At 63.5% G+C, this 19,553-nt stretch overlaps 1 protein-coding gene across 16 annotated transcripts in view; it reads left to right on the forward strand.

Moving 5' to 3' along the window:
* The first annotated feature begins 2,240 nt into the window (after window positions 1-2,240).
* PTK2B (protein tyrosine kinase 2 beta) overlaps window positions 2,241-19,553 on the forward strand; it is a 40,151-nt gene continuing 22,838 nt past the window's right edge. For 4 of the 16 annotated variants that reach the window (XM_074582176.1, XM_074582177.1, XM_074582178.1 and 1 more), the window contains exon 1: window positions 2,241-2,535. In XM_074582176.1, the coding sequence (XP_074438277.1) occupies window positions 2,247-2,535 (289 nt within the window). In that variant the 5' untranslated portion in view covers window positions 2,241-2,246. Of the gene's footprint in view, window positions 2,536-2,685; window positions 2,817-4,184; window positions 4,718-19,553 lie in introns of those variants that run through there. The other 12 variants (XM_074582188.1, XM_074582191.1, XM_074582180.1 and 9 more) reach the window with 9 other exon arrangements.

Raw genomic sequence — 19,553 nt, forward strand, 5'->3', positions numbered from 1 at the left:
CAGTGGAGCTGGTCTCCTTGGCGAGTGAAGGTGACACCCAAGTCTCCCTGAAACCCACGAAAGAGCCACCATTGTGATGCAATGGTGACATCACGTCATGTCACAGAAGCCCACCCCCCTCAGGACATAGCCCAGGGCCAGCTGGGGAGCAGGCAGTCCCTCTGGGCCACCCATCTCCATCCCTAGACCAGGATGGGCCGCTCCGGTGGCTGCCTGGTCCTGGTGGCACCAGGGCTGCTCTGGTGGCCTGGGGGACCTGCTGATCCTGCTAGGGGACTTCTGCTGGACATCTGCTGTGGCCCAGAAAGCTTCAAGCAGTCTAGTAGACTCTTGGTGTGCATTGATAACTTCCTGATCCCTCTTTAAACTGAAAGAGGGTAGGTTTAGATCAGTGATAATGAAGAAGTTCTTTAGAAGGGTGGTGCAACGTGGGAACAGGTTGCCCTGAGAAGCTGTGGATGCCCCATCCCTGGAAGTGTTTGCCCAAGAAGTCCCTTGCCCAGCCCAGCCCTGTCATCCCCCTCCTGGTGCTTTGGCTCAGCCACGATGGGTTCCCTCAGCCCAGCAGAGCTGAGCTCCTGCCAGGGGCTTGGAGCAACCCCAAAGCCCTTCCCCGACACCCCCCTTTGGAGGATGCCTTTCGGTTCTGCCTGCCTCCTGTCCCACAACCCCTAGGGAGGAGAGAGGACACGCAGCCAGCAGAGCCACTTGTAACAGGCTCCAGCAGGGAGGTTCGGTTCCCTGGAAAGGGAACATCTTCAAGGAGGGCAAGAAGGGGGACGTGAGGAACCACAGATCGGTCAGACCTGTAACTCCTCCATCTGGGGCCCGGGGGACATCCTGGCATCCCTGGCAGCAGCCCCCCACTCCCAGCCTCCTCCCGTCTCCATGGCAACCACAGATACAAAAACCATGGCAACCCCATGGCAACAGCACAGGCAATGCCACCAGTTCCCACAGCCTGGAGGCGGGCGGGTGCCCGGGCGTGCTGAAGCCGGAGATCTCTTCTTCTGCACTTCATGGCCACCACCCTTCCAACCCTGCAGTGGTGACCACTGGCAACTCTGGATGGAGGAGAAGGGGTTGTCCTGCTGCCCCGAGGTGGCCAGATATGGTCATCTCAGACTCACCCATCGCTGTCATCCCACGGTTGGGGGAGCAGGTCCCCCACCCCAGCACAGTCCTGTCTCTCCAGGTCCACATCAGCTGCTCCATGTCCAACCTGGACCTCCGGAAGCCCCTTTCAGAGGGCACTTATTTTCCCTGGGACAGGAGCCAGGCAGAATCCGAAGGCATCCTCCAAAGGGGGGTGTCAGGGAAGGGTTTTGGGGTTGCTCCAAGCCCCCAGCAGGATCTCGGCTCTGCTGGGCTGAGGGAACCCATCGCAGCTGGACCAAGGCACCAGGAGGGGAATGACTGGGCTGGGCAAAGGAGGACAGTCCGGGGTCTGACTTGGGGTCAACGAGCAGGGATATGTCTGTAGACAATTTGTGGAGGACCCTACTGGCTTCTAGGATGGCTCAACTGGCCGTCCCCACTGCCTGCTTGGCCCCCTTGGAGGTGTCATGGGTGGAAGAGCTCCAGGACCAAGCGAGCCAAGAAGTCTCCTCACCAGCGACCATCAGAGGACAAAAGTAGAGCAGATCCAGCTCCATATTGGGCGCTTTCCTGCTAATCCTTGGCGTCTGCCCCCCCCCATCCCCTCCCAGCCCTGAGGGCCCGACCCTACTGCTCCCAAGGGCTGAGCAGAGATGGGGTGCTGGTGGGGAGCAACCCCCTGGGGACCTCCTGGTGCCCACACAGGCGGTGGTGATCCCATCGGGGCACCCTCCATCGTTACCACTTGTTCTGGCTCCTACTGACAGCCCCCCAGAAAACACCCAGCATCGCAAATCTTGCTCCAGCATCCCACCCACGGCTCGGCACCCCGCTGGCGCGTCCCCATCGGCGTGTCCCCATCGGCGTGTCCCCATCGCTGCCCGTGGCAGACACCCACCCACCCACCCACCCACCCGTCCTTACTCCTGGTTTCAGGGCTTTGGGGCCTGAGCCGCTTGGGAAAGGGGTTTTTTCATCCCCCTAAAGGCAAAAACAAGATTGATTATCAAAGTAAATAATAAAAATAACTGCTTTGCTGGAACTTGCTGTAGGTTGTGGGGACCAGAGCTGGGGGGAACCCCCCACTTTTCGGGGTACTGTGGGGGGGCAGAGGGTATTTCTCCGGCTCAGGGGGTGCCGGCCTCAAGATGGCAGCAATAACCTGCAGCATCCCTCTCCCCGCTTCGAGCGAGCGGGGACGGCTCCATCCCAACCTTCCTGGCTCCAAGGACACCCCCGGCTGCCTCTCCTGGCATCGTCTCCCCGCTTCTTCTCCTGCGCCACTCCGGCGCCACGCAACTTCTTCTGCTCCTTCTTGGTGCCCCCCACCCCCCCTGCTTCTTCCCCCCCAAACATCTGCTGGTGGCTCTGGAGCTGCAACCGATGTCCTCCTCCGTCACCCCGACCTTCCGGCCCCGGCCCTGCTCCTTGGAAAAAGTAAGTTGGTGCCTTTCTCCTTCGCCGGGATGCTCGAAGCCGTTTCCGAAGCACCGCTCCCTAGTGATGGGAAGAGGTGCTATTAATAAATCCCGTCAGATTTTATCGCTTCTCTCTGTGCCAATGAAGAGGGTGGTTTGGGGAAAGGCGGGGGGTGGGGGGGGGTGGGGGGTGGGGGAGGCGGGGGGGAAACCTGTTTCTCGGGAGCGTTTCGTAGCTACGAGCTCACCCTCGGCGCAGGAGCATGGGATGGCTCAGCAGGCTGTTCAACCAGCTTTCCTGTAAGTCACGGGGCTGTGGGGGCTTGGAGGGGGCGGGGGGGGGGGTGGCGGTGGTGGATTTTGGGTTAATTTTTGGCAGGGATTAGCTGGGGGAAAGGGTTGCCTGGCTCCCCGGGGGCTGCGCTGGCCGGGGGCACGGGAGCAGCGTGCCAGGGTTTCTCCCAAACTTGTGCGGAGACACCTCCTTGGGAGCGCGTGGGCGAGGTGGGAGCAGGGCGAGGGGATGGAGAAAGAAAGGGATGAGGGGGAAAGGGGTGCGCGGGGCTGGTGCACCTCCCCGGAGCCGCGGCAGCGAGCGGAGGGGTCCCCGGAGCCGGTGGTCTCCGTCCCCCACCCCTACCCCTGCCCCTTACCGGGCGATGACGGCCCACCCGCGGCGTGCGGAGGTAGCTCCATCCCTTTTGAGGGGATTTAGGTGTTTAAATAGCTGGGCTGGCTTCGGGCAGGAGAGTGGGCGCAGGCTGTCAGCGCTGCTCTCCCTGCGTGGGAGAGCTGCCGCCGGAGCTCCAGGCACCGCTGGCGGCTGCGCTGGGCTGGGAAGAGGGTGACGGTGGTTGACCCCGTGTCCATCCGAAGCCCCTGAGATGGTCTTGCTCGTGGCCAGAAGCTTTTTGGTCTCTGTGCCTCATCCCTCCCAACACCTCTCAGGGTGCAAGGAGGGTCCTGCCGCCCCTCCGTGCTGCGGGGATGCTCCGAATGTCTTCCAGTGGCTGTAGCGGGAAGGGCTTGTATCCAGTTTGTTCCTGGTGTAGCACCAGTCGCTCCCGGGCATCACACCTCGAGGAGGGGGGTAATTTGAGGGCAGCAGGGGAGGAGAGGGAGCGGAGCGGAGGAGGAAGGGATGGGAAGGAGACGGGGGGAGACCTGCCTCTGAACGCCTCTCCAAAGCAGGGGATGCCACGCAGGGGGGCACCCTGCTGTGTGACGGGGTGCAGGGAGCCGCTGAGCTGCCGGTGGGGGGGTCCCCAGCGGGCTGCAGCTCCCCGCGACCCTGCAACCTCCTGCCCGGGGTTTGGGGAACTGCCCGACCAGCTGCGTCCCACCACTTCCCCATTCCCGCTCGCCATGGGGGTGGCCCCCGTTGCCTCCACCACCCCCTGGGATGCCGTGGGGCTGGGGAAGGGGGTGCACACCATTGCTCCCCTCCTCCTCCACCTCTTCCTCAGCCCCTTGGCGTCCCCAAACCATTTTGGCAGCGCCCTGGGGTTGGGGTCAGATCTTCTGAGGGCCTGGGTGGCCTGACTTGATGTCCGGCCATGGCGGGGGTCCTCAGAGGAGGGTTAAAGCAAGCGTTAAAGGGGGACCCGGTGCACCCCAGAAGTTGGGGGGTGTTGCTGCAGCCCGGGGGTGTGGCGGTGCCGGACGGCCGCCCCATGACTGCCAACGTCGTCCCCGGCGGCTCTTGCACCATCCTCCTTCCTGCCTCGGGTTCTTCCGCAGTGCTGGGGCGTCCCCCGGGAGCCGTGGGGTTTGGGGGGGGCTGGGGGACCCCTGGGGCGGTGGGGGCTCGCCGTCCGGGGGGCAGCCTGCCAGCTCCTCCCAGCTACCAGCGGCACCAGCCGGAACGCCGGCTGCCTCGGGCTCCGTGCCCAAATTCCCGGCTGATCCCAAGACCTGCCCCAACCCGCCCACGGGACTGAGGTGGGCGAGTGAGGGGTCCCAGGGCCTTCCTCGCCTCTCCGCCTTCCTCTTCCTCCGTGGCGTCGGCAGCACCCGCCAGCCCCGGTGAGCCCTTTCCGGAAGCGGGTGGCAGGGAGGAGTGGTTTCACCACCGGTACCAGCCCGCGGGACACGCACCCAACGGGCCAACCCTCCCCGTCGGCGACGCCACCGCCCGTCCCCGCCACCGCCGGGGCGAAGAGCGGGTCCGGCCAGGGGGGGTGAAGGCGGCTCCCGCCAAGGTGAGACCCTCTGCCTGCTCCCGGGGGGACGCTTGGGTGCCATGGGGGACGTGGGAGAGCCAAGGGAGGGCCGGCAGTTGGGTGGGTGCAGGAGGAGGACGTGTGGCAGCGGTGCCGGGGTGCTCCGGAGCTTGGGGACACGAGGGCAGGGCGCTCCCCCGGTGCTCCCCGCCCTGCAGCCGGCGATCGGGAGGTGCCTGGGCTCCGATATCTCCTGCCAGCGTCAATGTTTGCCCAACGGCGGGGCGGTTCCTGCCGGCCAACATGCCTGCCTTGTGCTCACTGGCACGGCATGGAGCCCGTGAGGACACGGGGGAGGAAAGCCGGAGACGGGAGCGTTTCAGTCCTGGGGGGCTGATGCAACAGCTCCGTGCGTTTTCCGCCAGGGTTCGATGCAGCCGGGGATGCATCATCCCAGCGGAGGATTCCCCCGGGAACACGCTGCTCCTCCTAACCCAGCCTTGGCTGGGGAAATCAGCCGTCTGGAAAGGGTGATCCCACCGCCAGGTCCCCCAGCACAGGGACATCCCGGGGATGTCTGACCGCTTGGCCAGGGATCGGAAGGGACCCCTGGGACTGTCCCAGGGAGGTGGCAAGGAGCCGGTGACACGCAGTAGCCGGGGAAGGCCAGGTGTGTCCCCCGTGCTGGCAGCGGGACGAGGTGCCGGCGTCAGGGCAGGGAGGTGGGGAGAGGGCAAGGGCTGAGCGTGGTGTGTCCTGGGGGCTTCATGGGCAAGGTCATGCTGCCCACCGCCGTCTGGGCCCGAAACAGTGCCCGGCACAGGGGTATTTCCAGCATGAGGTGGCCATCGTGGCCCTGAGCTGTGCCGGGGAGGGGACAGCCAGCTCCGGTGTCCCATTGCATCTGTCACATACCCCTCCTTGCCGGAGGAAGGGGTGACAGCGGGGCTTGTTGGGGCGCAGAAACACCCCGGGAATGATCCTGTTCCCACCCCTCGCTCCCGTGGGCGGAATCACCTCCTAGTGCCCCGCTGGCATCGTGGGGGATGCTCCAAGTCCACCTCGGCGGGTGAGAACAGGGGGACGCGGAGGGTGACGTGGGACAGCAGTGCCACCGCCGGCAGTCGCCGCAGGGGACAGGGGCCGCGTGCTCTGCGGGGTCTGCAAAAGACGGGCAGGGATGCACACACGCACGCGGGGAGCCCGCCCTTGCCATGCTTCGCACACGCTAGTGAGATGCGCACACGCCTGTGCAAGGGCACGCAGGGGTCCGGCGCGCAGGGCCGCAAGTGCCACTGTCCCCAAGCCCTGCGTTCTCATGCCTTCGCGCTCAGCTGTCATTAATACCCAGCACAAAGGCTCTTCCAGGCGCTGGGGGCTGGGGAAGCAGCAGCTGAATCATTTTGCTTTTTCCCCGGCAGAGTTATTACTCATGAGGGGTAGACGGAGCGGGGAACCTTTCCTGCAAAACCTTGCTCGTGTTCCAAATTACAGCGGTGGCAGACCCCGTGTCACACCCGCGTCCCCTCCACCGAGGCAGCCTGGCACACGGGGAGGGGTAAAACCCGGGATGCCCAGCACGAAAATCCCAGGGAGACCTTTCCCTGAAGAACCAAGGGGGTAAAATGGGATTTTCCCCTCGGAAAATCCTCCCCAGGGATGGGAATCCCTCTGGCTTGGTTGCGTTTTCCCCTGGGATGGGGCTGGCGGGCCGTGGGGCAGGGAAGGGACGGTGACAGTGGCTGCGGTGGCAACGCGGCGAAGCCACCCAACTCTGTTTGGGGAAGCGGCTGCAAAGAGGGAAGAGGAACATGACACGGAGACGCGGCTCCCGTCAGCCCCCGGGGAAACCTCGCAGGACTCCGACAGGCTTTTCGTTTTGGGGCGGTTTGCCATGTTTCATGTTAAAAAATGGCTAAAAACTATATATATATATATATGGTTTTAGCAGAACACCCCGTTCCTGCAGGGGAAAACCCAGCAGCCGCGTCCTGGGGTGGGGGAAGGCTGTAACCACCAGTAAGGCAGGTTAGCTGGTGCGCGGGGGTGAACTGGGATGGCCCCTGCTGTGCGGAAAAGCGCGGTGGAGGGAAGGAAGTGCTGCAGATTCGGGGCAGGCAGCTCTGCGCACCCCTTTTCTCTGAGCAAAATGCTGCTTGAAGGCACGAGCCGGGCTCCGCTTGGGAAAAAAACCCGGAGTTTTTAGGGTGAGAGTTATTTCTTCCCAAGGAGAACGTGGAAACTGTGGCCTAAAAGTGTCCGCTCCTCTCCGTTGGGCTGGAAAGGTGCAGGGTGGTGTCTTGCCCCGCGGAGGTGATTTCCAGAGAGGTTTTCGGTGTCTTGGCCCCGTTGATGGGTGCGGAGAGCTCTGTCCGTCCCCTGTCCCCATCCCCGCGCGCTCGGCCCCCAGCTCTGCCCCCCAGCCTCAGCCCAACGCGGGCTCCACGGGTTTCCAGCTCAGCAGAACTGCTGCCATGGGCAAGAGCTTGCCATGGTCAGGAGCTTGCCAGGGGCAACCTGCCCTCGGTCTTGTGGCCTCATCTGGCTCCAGCGAGTATGGCCGCGGGGGGCAGGGGGGGGCTCTGCCTCTCAGCTTCCTGCAGGATGCTGCACAACCGGCCACGCTGGGCACCCTGCCACACTGCAACCTGCCACGCTGCGCGCCGTGCCATGAGTGCACCCTGCCACGAGTGCACCCTGCCACACTGCACCCTGCCACGCTGCGCGCCGTGCCATGCGGTGTGCCATGCCACGAGTGCACCCTGCCACACTGCACCCTGCCACGCTGTGCGCCGTGCCATGCGGTGTGCCATGCCACACTGTGCACCCTGCCACACTGCACCCTGCCACGCTGCGCGCCGTGCCATGCGGTGTGCCATGCCACGAGTGCACCCTGCCACACTGCACCCTGCCACGCTGCGCGCCGTGCCATGAGTGCACCCTGCCACGAGTGCACCCTGCCACACTGCACCCTGCCACGCTGCGCGCCGTGCCATGCGGTGTGCCATGCCACACTGTGCACCCTGCCACGCTGCACCCTGCCACGCTGCGCGCCGTGCCATGCGGTGTGCCATGCCACGAGTGCACCCTGCCACACTGCAGCCTGCCACGCTGCGTGCCGTGCCATGAGTGCACCCTGCCACGAGTGCACCCTGCCACGCTGCACCCTGCCACGCTGCGCGCCGTGCCATGCGGTGTGCCATGCCACACTGTGCACCCTGCCACACTGCACCCTGCCACAGTGCGTGCCGTGCCATGAGTGCACCCTGCCACGAGTGCACCCTGCCACGCTGCACCCTGCCATGCTGCGCGCCGTGCCATGCGGTGTGCCATGCCACGAGTGCACCCTGCCACACTGCACCCTGCCACGCTGCGCGCCGTGCCATGAGTGCACCCTGCCACGAGTGCACCCTGCCACGCTGCACCCTGCCACACTGCGCGCCGTGCCATGCGGTGTGCCATGCCACGAGTGCACCATGCCACGAGTGCACCATGCCACGCTGTGCGCCATGCCACACTGTGCACCCTGCCATGCCGTGCGCCATGCCACGAGTGCACCATGCCACACTGTACACCCTGCCATGAGTACACCCTGCTATGCTGCACCCTGCCACGCTGTGCACCCTGCCATGAGTACACCATGCCACGAGTACACCCTGCTGTGCTGCACCCTGCCACGCTGTGCGCCATGCCATGCTGTGCGACCTGCCATGCTGCGCACCCTGCCACGAGTGCATCCTGCCACGCTGTGCACCCTGCCACGCTGTGCGACCTGCCATGCTGTGCACCATGCCACGAGTGCACCATGCCATGCTGTGCACCATGACACGCTGTGCAGCCTACCACGAGTACACCCTGCCGTGCTGCACCCTGCTACACTGTGCGCCATGCCACGAGTGCACCACGCCATGCTGCGCGTCATGCCATGCTGCACACGTGTGGCACATTGCACACCCTGACATGCAGCATACTGTGCCATGCCGCACACCCGGCCATGCCGTTCACCGTGCCGTGCTGCGCACTTGTGCCATGCTGCACACCATGACACGCTGCACACCCTGCCGCACCATACACCCAGCCATGCAGCACACTGTGCCACGCTGCACGCCCGGCTACATTGCACAGTGTGCCGTGCTGTACACCCCGCCAGGCTGCACAGCTTGCCACCCTGCACACTGTGCTACATCGCACACCCTGCCACGCTGCACACCCTGCCACGCTGTGCACCCGACTGCCCTGCACGCCTGGCCTTGCAGCACACCCTGCCACGCTGCGCACCCTGCTGTTGTCCCAACACTGCCGCGCTGCACACCCAGCCACGCTGCACACCCTGCTGTTGTCCCAACACTGACACACTGCACACCCTGCCACGCTGCACACCCTGCTGTTGTCCCAACACTGACACACTGCACACCCTGCCATGCTGCACACCCTGCCGTATTGCACACCCTGCCATATAGGACACCCTGCCGTATTGCACACCCTGCCGTATTGCACACCCTGCTGTATTGCACACCCTGCCGTATTGCACACCCTGCTGTATTGCACACCCTGCCGTACTGCGCACCCGGCCACGCTGCACGCCCCGCTCCCGCTGCCCAGCTTTCCCCGCGCATCCCTGCGGATAAAAATCCTCTCTTCCCTTTCCAGACCCCACCGGGCTCTTCCCTCCTCGTTCCCGGGGGGGCTGGTTGGGGCCCCCGTCCCTGCTCTGACCCCCAGCAGGGCAGAGGAGGAGGAGGAGGAGGAAAGGGGGTTGCCGTCACATCCCTCTGCCACTACAGCCAGAGGCGAAATACCTGCCTGCGCTGCCAGGAGCTGGCCCGTCCCATGGGGCCCTGCCGGGGCCACTTCCAGCGAACAGGGAATTTCCGTCTGGCAGAAACCGGGGCGTTTTTGCTGCCTGGGTTTTTATCTCGGAAGGTTGAAGCACGGAGGGATTTCAGAGGGGAAATTCCCAAACTCTTCCCCTTGCAGAGACAGCACGGGATGCTCCGCTCCGTAGCCAGAGCATCGCCGCCCCGGCCGTGGCGTGTGGAAACGGGGTGAGGTGGAATGAAGGTGCCTTTTCCCCTGCTGGGACCCCCCACTCCCGGCCCCAGAACAAAAGAAAACCTCGAGATTAAAAACTAGGGACCTCCCACTGAAAAAAAGTTTAAAATCACCCAGTTTGGGGGAGTTCAAGGGGAATAAATATCATGTTTTTGGCCCGAGATGGTGCGTCTGTGGCTCAGGTGGGGCAGGCAGAGTCGTGAAGGCACCTCGGAGGGTCACTTGGGCTATTTCATTTTTTTAAAATGGCACTTTAAACGTTTATCTTTCCGAGCAAAAGCCCAAAAACTTTGCAGAGGGTAAAAAAACTTCCAGTTCAGCGGCGAGCGGGTCTTGCGCAAGCCCGTGCCGCAGCGTGATAGTGCAGGGCCAGGAATGGTTGACGAGCCAGAAAAGAAAACGCTTAATTAAATGATGGCAATTAATTTTTGCCCAAACCCAGCCATATTCCCTTGGGTAATGCAAACTTCCCGCGTTTCGCAACCCCAGCTGCGGGTGCTGGGACGGCCCAGCTGGAAGGCAGTGTGGCCGCGGGGCTGCGGCCGTACAGGAGAGCGTGGAAAATGTAATGGGGGGCCTGGGACCCGCTAACGAACCCGCCAAGCGTCCTGAGAGGGCTCGGTGGTGGAGCCCGGCAGTTTGCAAAGGGAAACGAGTTTCAAAGCAGGGCTCGGGGGTGACTTCCCAGCTGCTGCTCGGTGTTTCTCGCCCGGGGAAGTTGTCACCACGTGGTGTGACCATGGCCGAGGGCTTTTACAGGCTGCGGAGATCATAGAATCATTGAATAACGGTTTGGGTGGGAAGAGACCTTCAAAGCCCACCCAGTGGCACCCCCTGCCCTGGGCAGGGACACCTCCCACCAGCCCAGGTTGCTCCAAGCCCCGGCCAACCTGGCCTTGAACCCCTCCAGGGATGGGGCAGCCACAGCTTCTCTGGGCAACCTGGGCCAGGGGCTCACCCCCCTCACACCAAAGAATTTCTTCCCAATATCTCATCTCAATCTCCCCTCTTCCAGTGTAAAACCCTTCCCCCTCGTCCCATGGCTCCCCTCCCTGCTCCAGAGTCCCTCCCCAGCTTTCCTGGAGCCCCTTGAGGGACTGGCAGGGGCTGGAAGGTCTCCGCGGATCCTTCTCTTCTCCAGGCTGAACCCCCCCAGCTCTCTCAGCCTGTCCTCCCAGCAGAGGGGCTCCAGCCCTCCCAGCATCTCCGGGGCCTCCTCTGGCTCCGCTCTATTTTCCTTTCCCTTCCAAAAACGAAGCAGGAACAGCATCTCTCGTGATTCCCATGGGTTGCCTGGCGACCGGGATGCTTAGCGACCGGGACCCGCCGGCGCGCTTCCCGCCGTGCCAAAAACGATGCTGCAAGCCCTTTCCTTCTCCCGCAGAAAGGTTACTGGGAAAGACGCCCACCTTGTTCCTGGGAAGCTGTTTCCCCTCCCCGAGGGGAGGCTCTGAGCGCTGCTCCGGGCTTATTTTTAGCCTGGCGGCGTTGTGTGAGCTCGGGCGCTTTGGTTTTGGGGGGGAAGGTTGAGCCCTGCCAGCCCTCTCCAGCCTCATGGCGTGGGGATGGTGTCTCAGCCCCGTCCTCCTGCATCATCCCAGAACAAGAAGCATCTCCAGCATCTGCCCTACAACATCCTCAGGGGTTTTCAGAGCCCCCCAGGCCTGATTTTGGGAGCTCTTCCAGGCTATTGAGCCCCTGGCCCAGGTTGCCCAGAGAAGCTGGGCAGAGAAGCCCAGCTGGCTGCCCAGAGAAGCCCCATCCCTGGAGGGGTTCAAGGTCAGGTTGGCCGGGGCTTGGAGCAACCTGGGCTGGTGGGAGGTGTCCCTGCCCAGGGCAGTGGGGTGGCACTGGATGGTCTTTAAGGTCCCTTCTAACCCAACAATTCTATGATTCTATTGGCATGTTTGACCCTTTTCCTTACACCGCAGTCGTGTTGCTCTTGGCTGGAGCCGTGTTGGGTCAATTTTTGGTTGTGAAGGTATAAGAAAAAACATGGACCAAATGATAATTCCGTTATTAATTGTAAGAATGAGTGGGACCCCCATGACGAGCCCCGTGGCAGGGGACTGGAGCACGTCTGTGGGACCCTGGGACCTTGGTCCCTTAGTAGGACGGGCTGAAACCAGGTCTCAGAACCTGCCCGTGATCCTTTTTGGGTCCGGCAGCTGCAGGCAGCAGAGAGGGGGGTATAAAAATGCAGCTTTGCTGGCTCAGGTGTGAGTTGTTTCTCTCCTGGCATAAAAGGTGAGGGATTTAGGGCTTCCTGCAATGCCTGGGGCTGCTCGGGTGATGTCTTTTCCCACTGTGGTTGCAGGATTGCTCCCAGTTGGAGCAGCGTGGAGAAGCCGGTGGCTCTGGCATGGCCAAGGGGCAGCGCTCGGGCAGTTCTGGCAGGAAGATCTCCACCAGAGTGGAGACCATTGGAGCAAACCTTGCATCCGAAACCTGGGCAGTCTGCCCTGGGAAGAGGATGCCGTGTCCCCCCCTGCGGCCATGGGGCCCACGAGATTCATGGGGGGTGGCTGCAGAGGTCCCATGCCCAGGGAGGAGGCGACCAGGAGCAGTTAGCAGGGGTTCAGGGGGCACGTTTTGTCTTCAGGATGGGGCACGGCATTGACCATGGCCAAAAAAAAGTGGGTCTTTGAGCCCCTCGCCCCGGTGCACCCTCGTGGGGAGCCTTGTCCTGGCATCCCGGCACTTCAGGGACCGTCAGCCTGCCGTCTCCTCCCCGAGCAGCCGCCGCAGAGCCGCTGTCCCCATCTCCTGCTGAGCCGTTCCTCCCCAGATGGTCCTGCCTCGTCCCATCCCCAGCTCCAGATAAACAGCACTGCTCTGCGCCGGGAACACGGAGATCTTTCCCCCGTGCCTGAGTCACCCCCTCCAGCTGAGCTGCCGCGCGTGGGCTTTGACGGCAGCTCTCCGGGTGCTATTGCTAATTCCCCGGGTACCGGCCGTCTCACCGGCTGCGCGGGTACAGGTCGCAGGCACAGCAGTGGGATGGGAGAAGGGATGTGGGGGGAGATGGGGTGCAACGGGGAGATGGGATGCAGGGGGAGACGGGATGCAGGGGAGATGAGATGCTGGGGGAGATGGGATGGATGGGAGATGGGATGGATGGCAGATGGGATTCAGGGGAGATGGGGAGCAGTGGGGAGATGGGATGCAGGGGAGATGGGATGCAGGGGAGATGGGGTACAGTGGGGAGATGGGATGCAGGGGAGATGGGATGCAGGGGAGATGGGGTGGAGGGGAGATGAGATGCTGGGGGAGATGGGATGCCACAGGGAGACGGCATGGAGGGGAGATGGCATGGAGGGGAGATGGGATGCAGTGGGGAGATGGGATGTAGGGGAGATGGGATGCCCCAGGGAGATGGGGTGCCACAGGAAGATGGGATGGATGGGAGATGGGATGCAGGGGAGATGGCATGGAGGGGAGATGGGATTCAGGGGAGACGGGATGCAGTGGGGAGATGGGATTCAGGGGGAGATGAGATGCAGTGGGGAGATGGGATACAGGGGAGATGGGATGCAGTGGGGAGATGGGATGCATGTCCATGCCCAGCCCTGCACCCAAAACCAGCCACATGGATGTTTTTCCCAGTCTGAAAAAGGAGGGTATCCACCTCGGGAAGGGGTACCCTCCCCCCCCTAACCCCGGCAGGAGACAGGACGAGGGGTCCTGGGCTGCTGCTGTAGCAAGATGGGAGTCAGATGGACAGAAACACGATGGGACCTGAGGAGGTCTGGGGGATGCTGGGGGTCATGGGGAGCTGTCGCACCAGCGATGGGGGGTGTCAGCGGAATGTGTGTGCTCGTTTTGGGGTCCCTTAGAGAGGACAGTGCCTCTGTACCTGCTCCAACCCCCCTCCGGAGCAGCCCGTCCTTGCCAGCCGGAGCCTGTGTCATTTCCTTCGCTTTGTGAAATGCAGGCTTCCTCTGCGGGGACATCACGTGAGGAGCCTTCAGTCCCCAGCCTGCCCCAGCGCCGCCTGCCCGGGGTGGGGAACGGGGATGGTGGGACCGTCCTGGTGTCCCCCCCAGGCAGCTCCCACTGCTGGACCATGCTGCCATCCCACATCCAGCCTCCGAGGGCCGTCGCATCCCGCTGCCAAGCCGGCAGCATCCTGCATGTGCTGGGGATGAACTGGGGCCAACTGGTGCGAAATCCCGCCAGGATGAACCCTTGCTGGTGGGAAAGGGGAGAGATGCCCTGGGTGGGCAGGACCAGGGGAAGAGGGGATGGAGGATGGGGATGGAGGATGGGGATGGGATGTGCAAGGAGGCAGGACAGCCCGTGGCCGCCATGGAGGTCCCTGCCTCCCCTGAGGCCACACGACATGTTTTTGTGTCACTGACCCTCCGTAGCTCGCCAGGATCTGCGACGGGGAACCAAAACCCTGCTCCCCGTACCCGCTGGGGACAGGGCTGAAGTGATGGATGGATGGGAGCCGGGCACGGCAGGTTTGGGGTAGATACAGGGAAGGAGAGATAAGGCCGGGAGCGCAGCGGGGTGGTCGGACCGCTGCGGGTGACGGCTCGGGGAGCACCCGTCCCCTCTCCCAGTTATATGGTGGAAACTCTCTGGTTTCGGTGCTGGAGCGGCGCTGGAATGTGATGCTGATGGTGCTACAGAGGGTGAGAGCCCGTCTGTTCCCCGGGGAACCGCAGCAATAGAGCAATGAGTCATGGAAATACCTGCATAGATAGGGGAAGGGCCTGGGGCAGAGCAGGCGTCCCGTCCCTGCCTGCAACTGTCCCTGCCTGCACTGTCCCTGCCCGCACTGTCCCCTGCCACCCGGGAATGCCGGTCCTCGGGGTGACTCAGCCTGGGCTGGGATCCCTGCTGTGCTCCCGGGGCTGCGTTTTCCTCGCATGGAGCCGGGATCCAACTTGGCGGCCGCCGAGAGAAAGGGCAGGACGGTCCGGGGAGGGATGCGCTGGGTCCCGGCATGAGGGATGATGGAGCCCACGGGCTGGTCTGGCAGCCGGAGACCCTCCTGGGTGGCCGGGGTAAGTCGCGGGTCACCGTTGTCCCCATCCCCTGCTTCCTGCGGGGTGCTGGGGTCGGATTCCCCCCCCGCCCCGGCACAAGCACTTTGGGGTTGTGGCATCGCTCAGTGGGACCCCGCCTTTGGGGTTTGCGGAGGAGGGGGCTACTGTCCGCATTCCGCCGCCCCACGCCGGGACCACCCCAACTGTTCTCCCAGGCTGGGGTGAGCCGTGCCTCAGTTTCCCCATCTGTGTTATGGGCTGGTGCGGCCGCTGGCGGCACGTGCGTGAGCGTGGGCCCTGCCTCCCTGCCTGGGTGCTATGCAAACGCCTCTGCGCACCCTTGTCAGCCGCAGCAGGAAGCGCCGGCTCCGTCAGCGCGGGCTCGGCGTGGGGACGGAGGGGACGGCGGCCTCTCCGTAAGTGCCGCTTTCCTCCTGCCACCCCCTTTCTCTGGGTGCCGGGGTGTCCCCGGGGTGTTGCCGGTGGGGACCGAGACCCTCGCCCCGAGGAGGTGGCGGGGAGGAGGCTGAGCGCGTGCAAACTCATCTCACGGAGTTGGGGAAGGGGCTCGGTGGGGGTTTCAGCGTGTCCCTGAGGCCGGGGACTTCAGCCCAGGTGTGTCTGGGGTTCGGGGTAGGGTGAAGGAGGTGGCACCGGGGGCACCAAACTTTTCCGAGCGCGTGAGAGCCACCGGAAAAACTTCCTGGTGCGGCGCTGTGCCGGGGCAGGGGACGGGAGGTGGCTCTGAGCCGCCGCGGGGAGACCTTTCGGGGTGTCACCCCCAGGAGGAGGCAATGGGGGCTGCCGGGGGGGACGCGGAGGCTGCAGCGAGGGGACGTGCGTGGCGGTGGCAGAAGTGGAAGCTCTCGGTTTCGTTTCAATGGTTCCTCCATCCCCGTGTGCCCAGCTGGGGCTGCGTCACGCGTCTGGCACAGCTGTCCCCGCTGGGGACAGAGCCCGCGGGACACGTCCCCGCGCCGGAGGGGACAGGGGGTGGGGGTACGGGTGGCTTGGGAGGTGGCCAGAGCCCCTTCTCCATCCTCCATCCTTTGGGATGCCCGGCTGGGGGGCAGCTGGGATGTACCCTCTGGGTGCTGCTCAGCTGCGGCGGAGGCAGGGTGCAGGCAGGGTGCAGGCAGGGTGCAGGCAGCAACTTCGCCGTGCTCCCCAGCTTTATTCTTGGGGGGGGCACCTTGGCCAGGAAAGGCAGGGATGTGGAAGGGCAGAGCGTGAGCCCGGGGCGTGCAGGGGCTGGGAGGCTGCGGGGCGCTTGGCTGGGGGGGTCGGCGCCATCCCGCGCGTCCGTGCTGGGCTTGAGGGGACACCGAAAGGCGGGATGAGCCCTTGTTCATGCTGGTGGCCTCCAGCCCTCTCCATCTCCAGCCGCGATGCTCGGGGGTGCCGATCAGGGGCAGTGGGATGTCACCTGCGGGATGTCACCTGTGGGATGCTCCCTGCAGATGTCACCAGGGGGATGCTCCCGGCAGGATGTCACCCACGGGATGCCCTCTGTGGGATGTCACCTGTGGGATGCTCTCTTTGGGATACTCCCTGTGGGATGTCATGTGTGGGATGCCACCTGCGGAATGCTCCCTGCGGGATGTCACCTGCAGGATGCTCTCCGTGGGATGTCACCTGTGGGATGCTCTCTGTGGGGTGCTCTCTGTGGGGTACTCCCTGCAGGATGTCACCAGGGGGACGCTCCCTGCGGGATGTCACCTGTGGGATGTCACCAGTAGGATGCTTCCTGCGTGATGCCACCTGTGGGGTTGCTCCCTGCGTGATGTCACCCACGGGATGCTCTCTGTGCAATGTCACCCGCGGGCTGCTCCCTGCGGGATGCTCCCTGCATCCCGCTCCCCAGCAGCATCACTCGGGGATGCAGGGACACAGAGGGGACATCCAGCCCCAGCCCTGGCCCCAGCCCTGGGGGCTCAGCCCCATCGCTGCACTGGGAGCGGGAGGTGACATGTCATGGGAATGGGCCTGGAGGAAGGAAACGGAAAATGAAGAGAAAGTGGGGAAAAAGAAGAGCCAAAGTGGAACGTTCCCGGCTCAGCGATCGCCCCTCGCAACTGAGAGCTGATCCCCCTCCCCAGGGGCTGGCCCGGGCCATCGTCCCCACCCCGCCACCCCCCTGGGAGGGTCCCTCTGAAAGCCGGAGGACGCAGGGTTCATTTTTTAGCCATTTAGCGGAGGACATCTTTATTTTAGATATTTCTGGGCGGAGAAGCTCTGCAGAGCAGCGAGAGCAAAGCCTGAAGCGGAGCATCTCTGCGCCTGCTGTCGAGCTGGGACCTGGGGGGGTGGGGAAGTGTGTGTGTGTGTGTGTGTGAGAGGGTAATTCTGCTTCACCCCATTCTTTGAGCCCGGTCGAGCAGGAAACGCTGGTGAGGCACGGCGTGGAGCTGGGCAACCGCAGCAGCGATGGGCTGGCGCGTAGCATCCATGGTGCGGCTTCGGCCCGCGTGAGAAGGGGACCGGGCTACACGTGGCGTCCCCTGCAGAGAGCCGGCCCTAGGGGTGTTCTGCAAAGGATGTGGGTTGCTGCAAGGTCCTCCCTGAGCTGCTGCTGCGAAGGAAAGTTAAAGAAAGAAAAAAAACAAAAAAAAAAGGGCAAAACCCAGAGCGAAAAACGCGTGGTGTGAGCTCACGTGTGTGTGTGCCCGTCGGGGCGGCTGGGCGAGGATGCTCGAGGGCGAGGTTGGCAGCTCGGCGTCCCACCGCCGCCGCCGCCGCAGCAACGGTCCGTCGCAGCCGCCGGGATGCGGAGCCTCTTCCCCCGCCCCGTTCCCTTGGAGAAACCTGGAAAACACAAATCTGGGCAGTTCCGCGCGTCGCCACCGCTGCCAGCCAACAAGCCTTTGTACGGACCCGAAAGTGCCAGGCGACACGGCGGGTATTTTTAGGGCCGGTGACTCAGGCGAGTTGCTTTAAAAAGCCGAAGCTGGCGGGAGGCAGCACACAGCGTCCCGCTGGCTGTCGTTACAGCGACATCCCGGGCTGCCGTTACAGCGAAGCCACCTCTAAGCGCTCGAGCAAATGACGGCGCAAATCCCAGGGAGGAAGGAGAAATAGGGGAATGGGGGGAGAAACCCTCGGCGGCCGGTCTCAGGAAGGGTTCCGGCCGCTTGCCGCCTGTTTTCCTTGCCGTCTGCCCCGTCGGCGCTTGGTTTTGCAGAGGTTGGGGATGGGGGAATGGCTGCAGCCCCCCGACCCATGGGGTGTTCCCTGCGGGATGCTCCCTGTGGCATGTCGCCTGTGGGATGGTCTCCATAGGATGCTCCCTGCAGGATGCTTCCTGCGGTGTGTCACCTATGGGATGCTCCCTGTGGGATGTCACTGCTGGATGGTCTCTGCAGGATGTCACCTGCAGGATTCTCCCTGCGGGATGTCGCCTGTGGGGTGCTGCCTGTGGGATGTCACCTGCAGGATGCTCCCTGCGGGATGTCACCTGTGGGATGGTCTCCATGGATGTTTTCTGTGGGATGCTCCCTATGGGATGTCACCTGGGAGATGCTCCCTGTGGGATGTCATCTGGGGGATGGTCTCTGCGGGATGCTCCCTACAGGATGTCACCTGTGGGATGCTCCCTGTTGAGGTGCTCCCTGTGGGATGTCACCTGCAGGACGGTCCCTGTGAGGTGCTCCCTATTGGATGTCACCTGCGGGATGCTCTCTGTGGGACACCACCAGCCAGCCGGGAGGTTTGGGCTGGGCTGGCTGGTGTTGCCCTGGATGAGATGAGGGATGCTCTGACCCCCGTATTAGAGGCATCCGCTCCCGTGGGTGGAGCGGGACCCTCAGCCCCAGGCAATGGGATCTATGGGACATCCCGCAGCCCATCCCACCCACCCCATCCCCTCCTGCAGCATCTTCCATGTCCGATCCCCACCTCGCCTGCCTTGGAAGGGCAGAGCCGGGGAGACTCTGCGGGCACCCCAGCCCCTCCCCACCCCCTCTGCCCCTCCAGAATTCCCCCCCGGATCCATGCCGGGACCTCTTCCGTGTTGCAGACCCGGGGTGATGCACAGGCGAGCCACCGTGCAATTTTCCTGTTTGCAAACAGCTTCCCGGCTGTTTAATCAGTAACTCGAGGGCCGAGCTCAGCTGAGGCTCCGGCTCAGAAGCAGCCTAATGGCTCAGCTTCCACTTTTTATTTATTTATTTATTTATTTATTTATTTCACGTTTCACTCCCAAAGAGATGCGGTTTGGAGCGGCTCTTTGCAAACCGGAATTTGTCCCATTGTGTCTGGCTGTGCTGGCTGGTTTTTGGAATCATAGAATCCCAGAATGGTTCGGGTGGGAAGGGACCTTAAAGCCCACCCAGTGGCACCCCCTGCCCTGGGCAGGGACACCTCCCACCAGCCCAGGTTGCTCCAAGCCCCGGCCAACCTGGCCTTGAACCCCTCCAGGGATGGGGCAGCCACAGCTTCTCTGGGCAACCTGGGCCAGGGGCTCACCCCCCTCACACCAAAGAATTTCTTCCCAATATCTCATCCCAATCTCCCCTCTTCGAGTGTCAAACCCTTCCCCCTCGTCCCATGGCTCCCCTCCCTGCTCCAGAGTCCCTCCCCAGCTTTCCTGGAGCCCCTTGAGGGACTGGCAGGGGCTGGAAGGTCTCCGCGGAGCCTTCTCTTCTCCAGGCTGAACCCCCCCAGCTCTCTCAGCCTGTCCTCCCAGCAGAGGGGCTCCAGCCCTCCCAACACCTCCAGGGCCTCCTGTGCTGAGGACTCCAGCCCTTTTCGCTCGCCCAGGCTCTGTGCAAAGCTCCCCGCTTTCCCGGGAAGCCAGAGACTTTGCTCTTAGAGGGTTAAGTGAGCTG

The sequence above is a fragment of the Larus michahellis genome, chromosome 3 (assembly GCF_964199755.1).
Source record: "Larus michahellis chromosome 3, bLarMic1.1, whole genome shotgun sequence".
Classification (NCBI taxonomy): Eukaryota; Metazoa; Chordata; class Aves; order Charadriiformes; family Laridae; genus Larus; species Larus michahellis.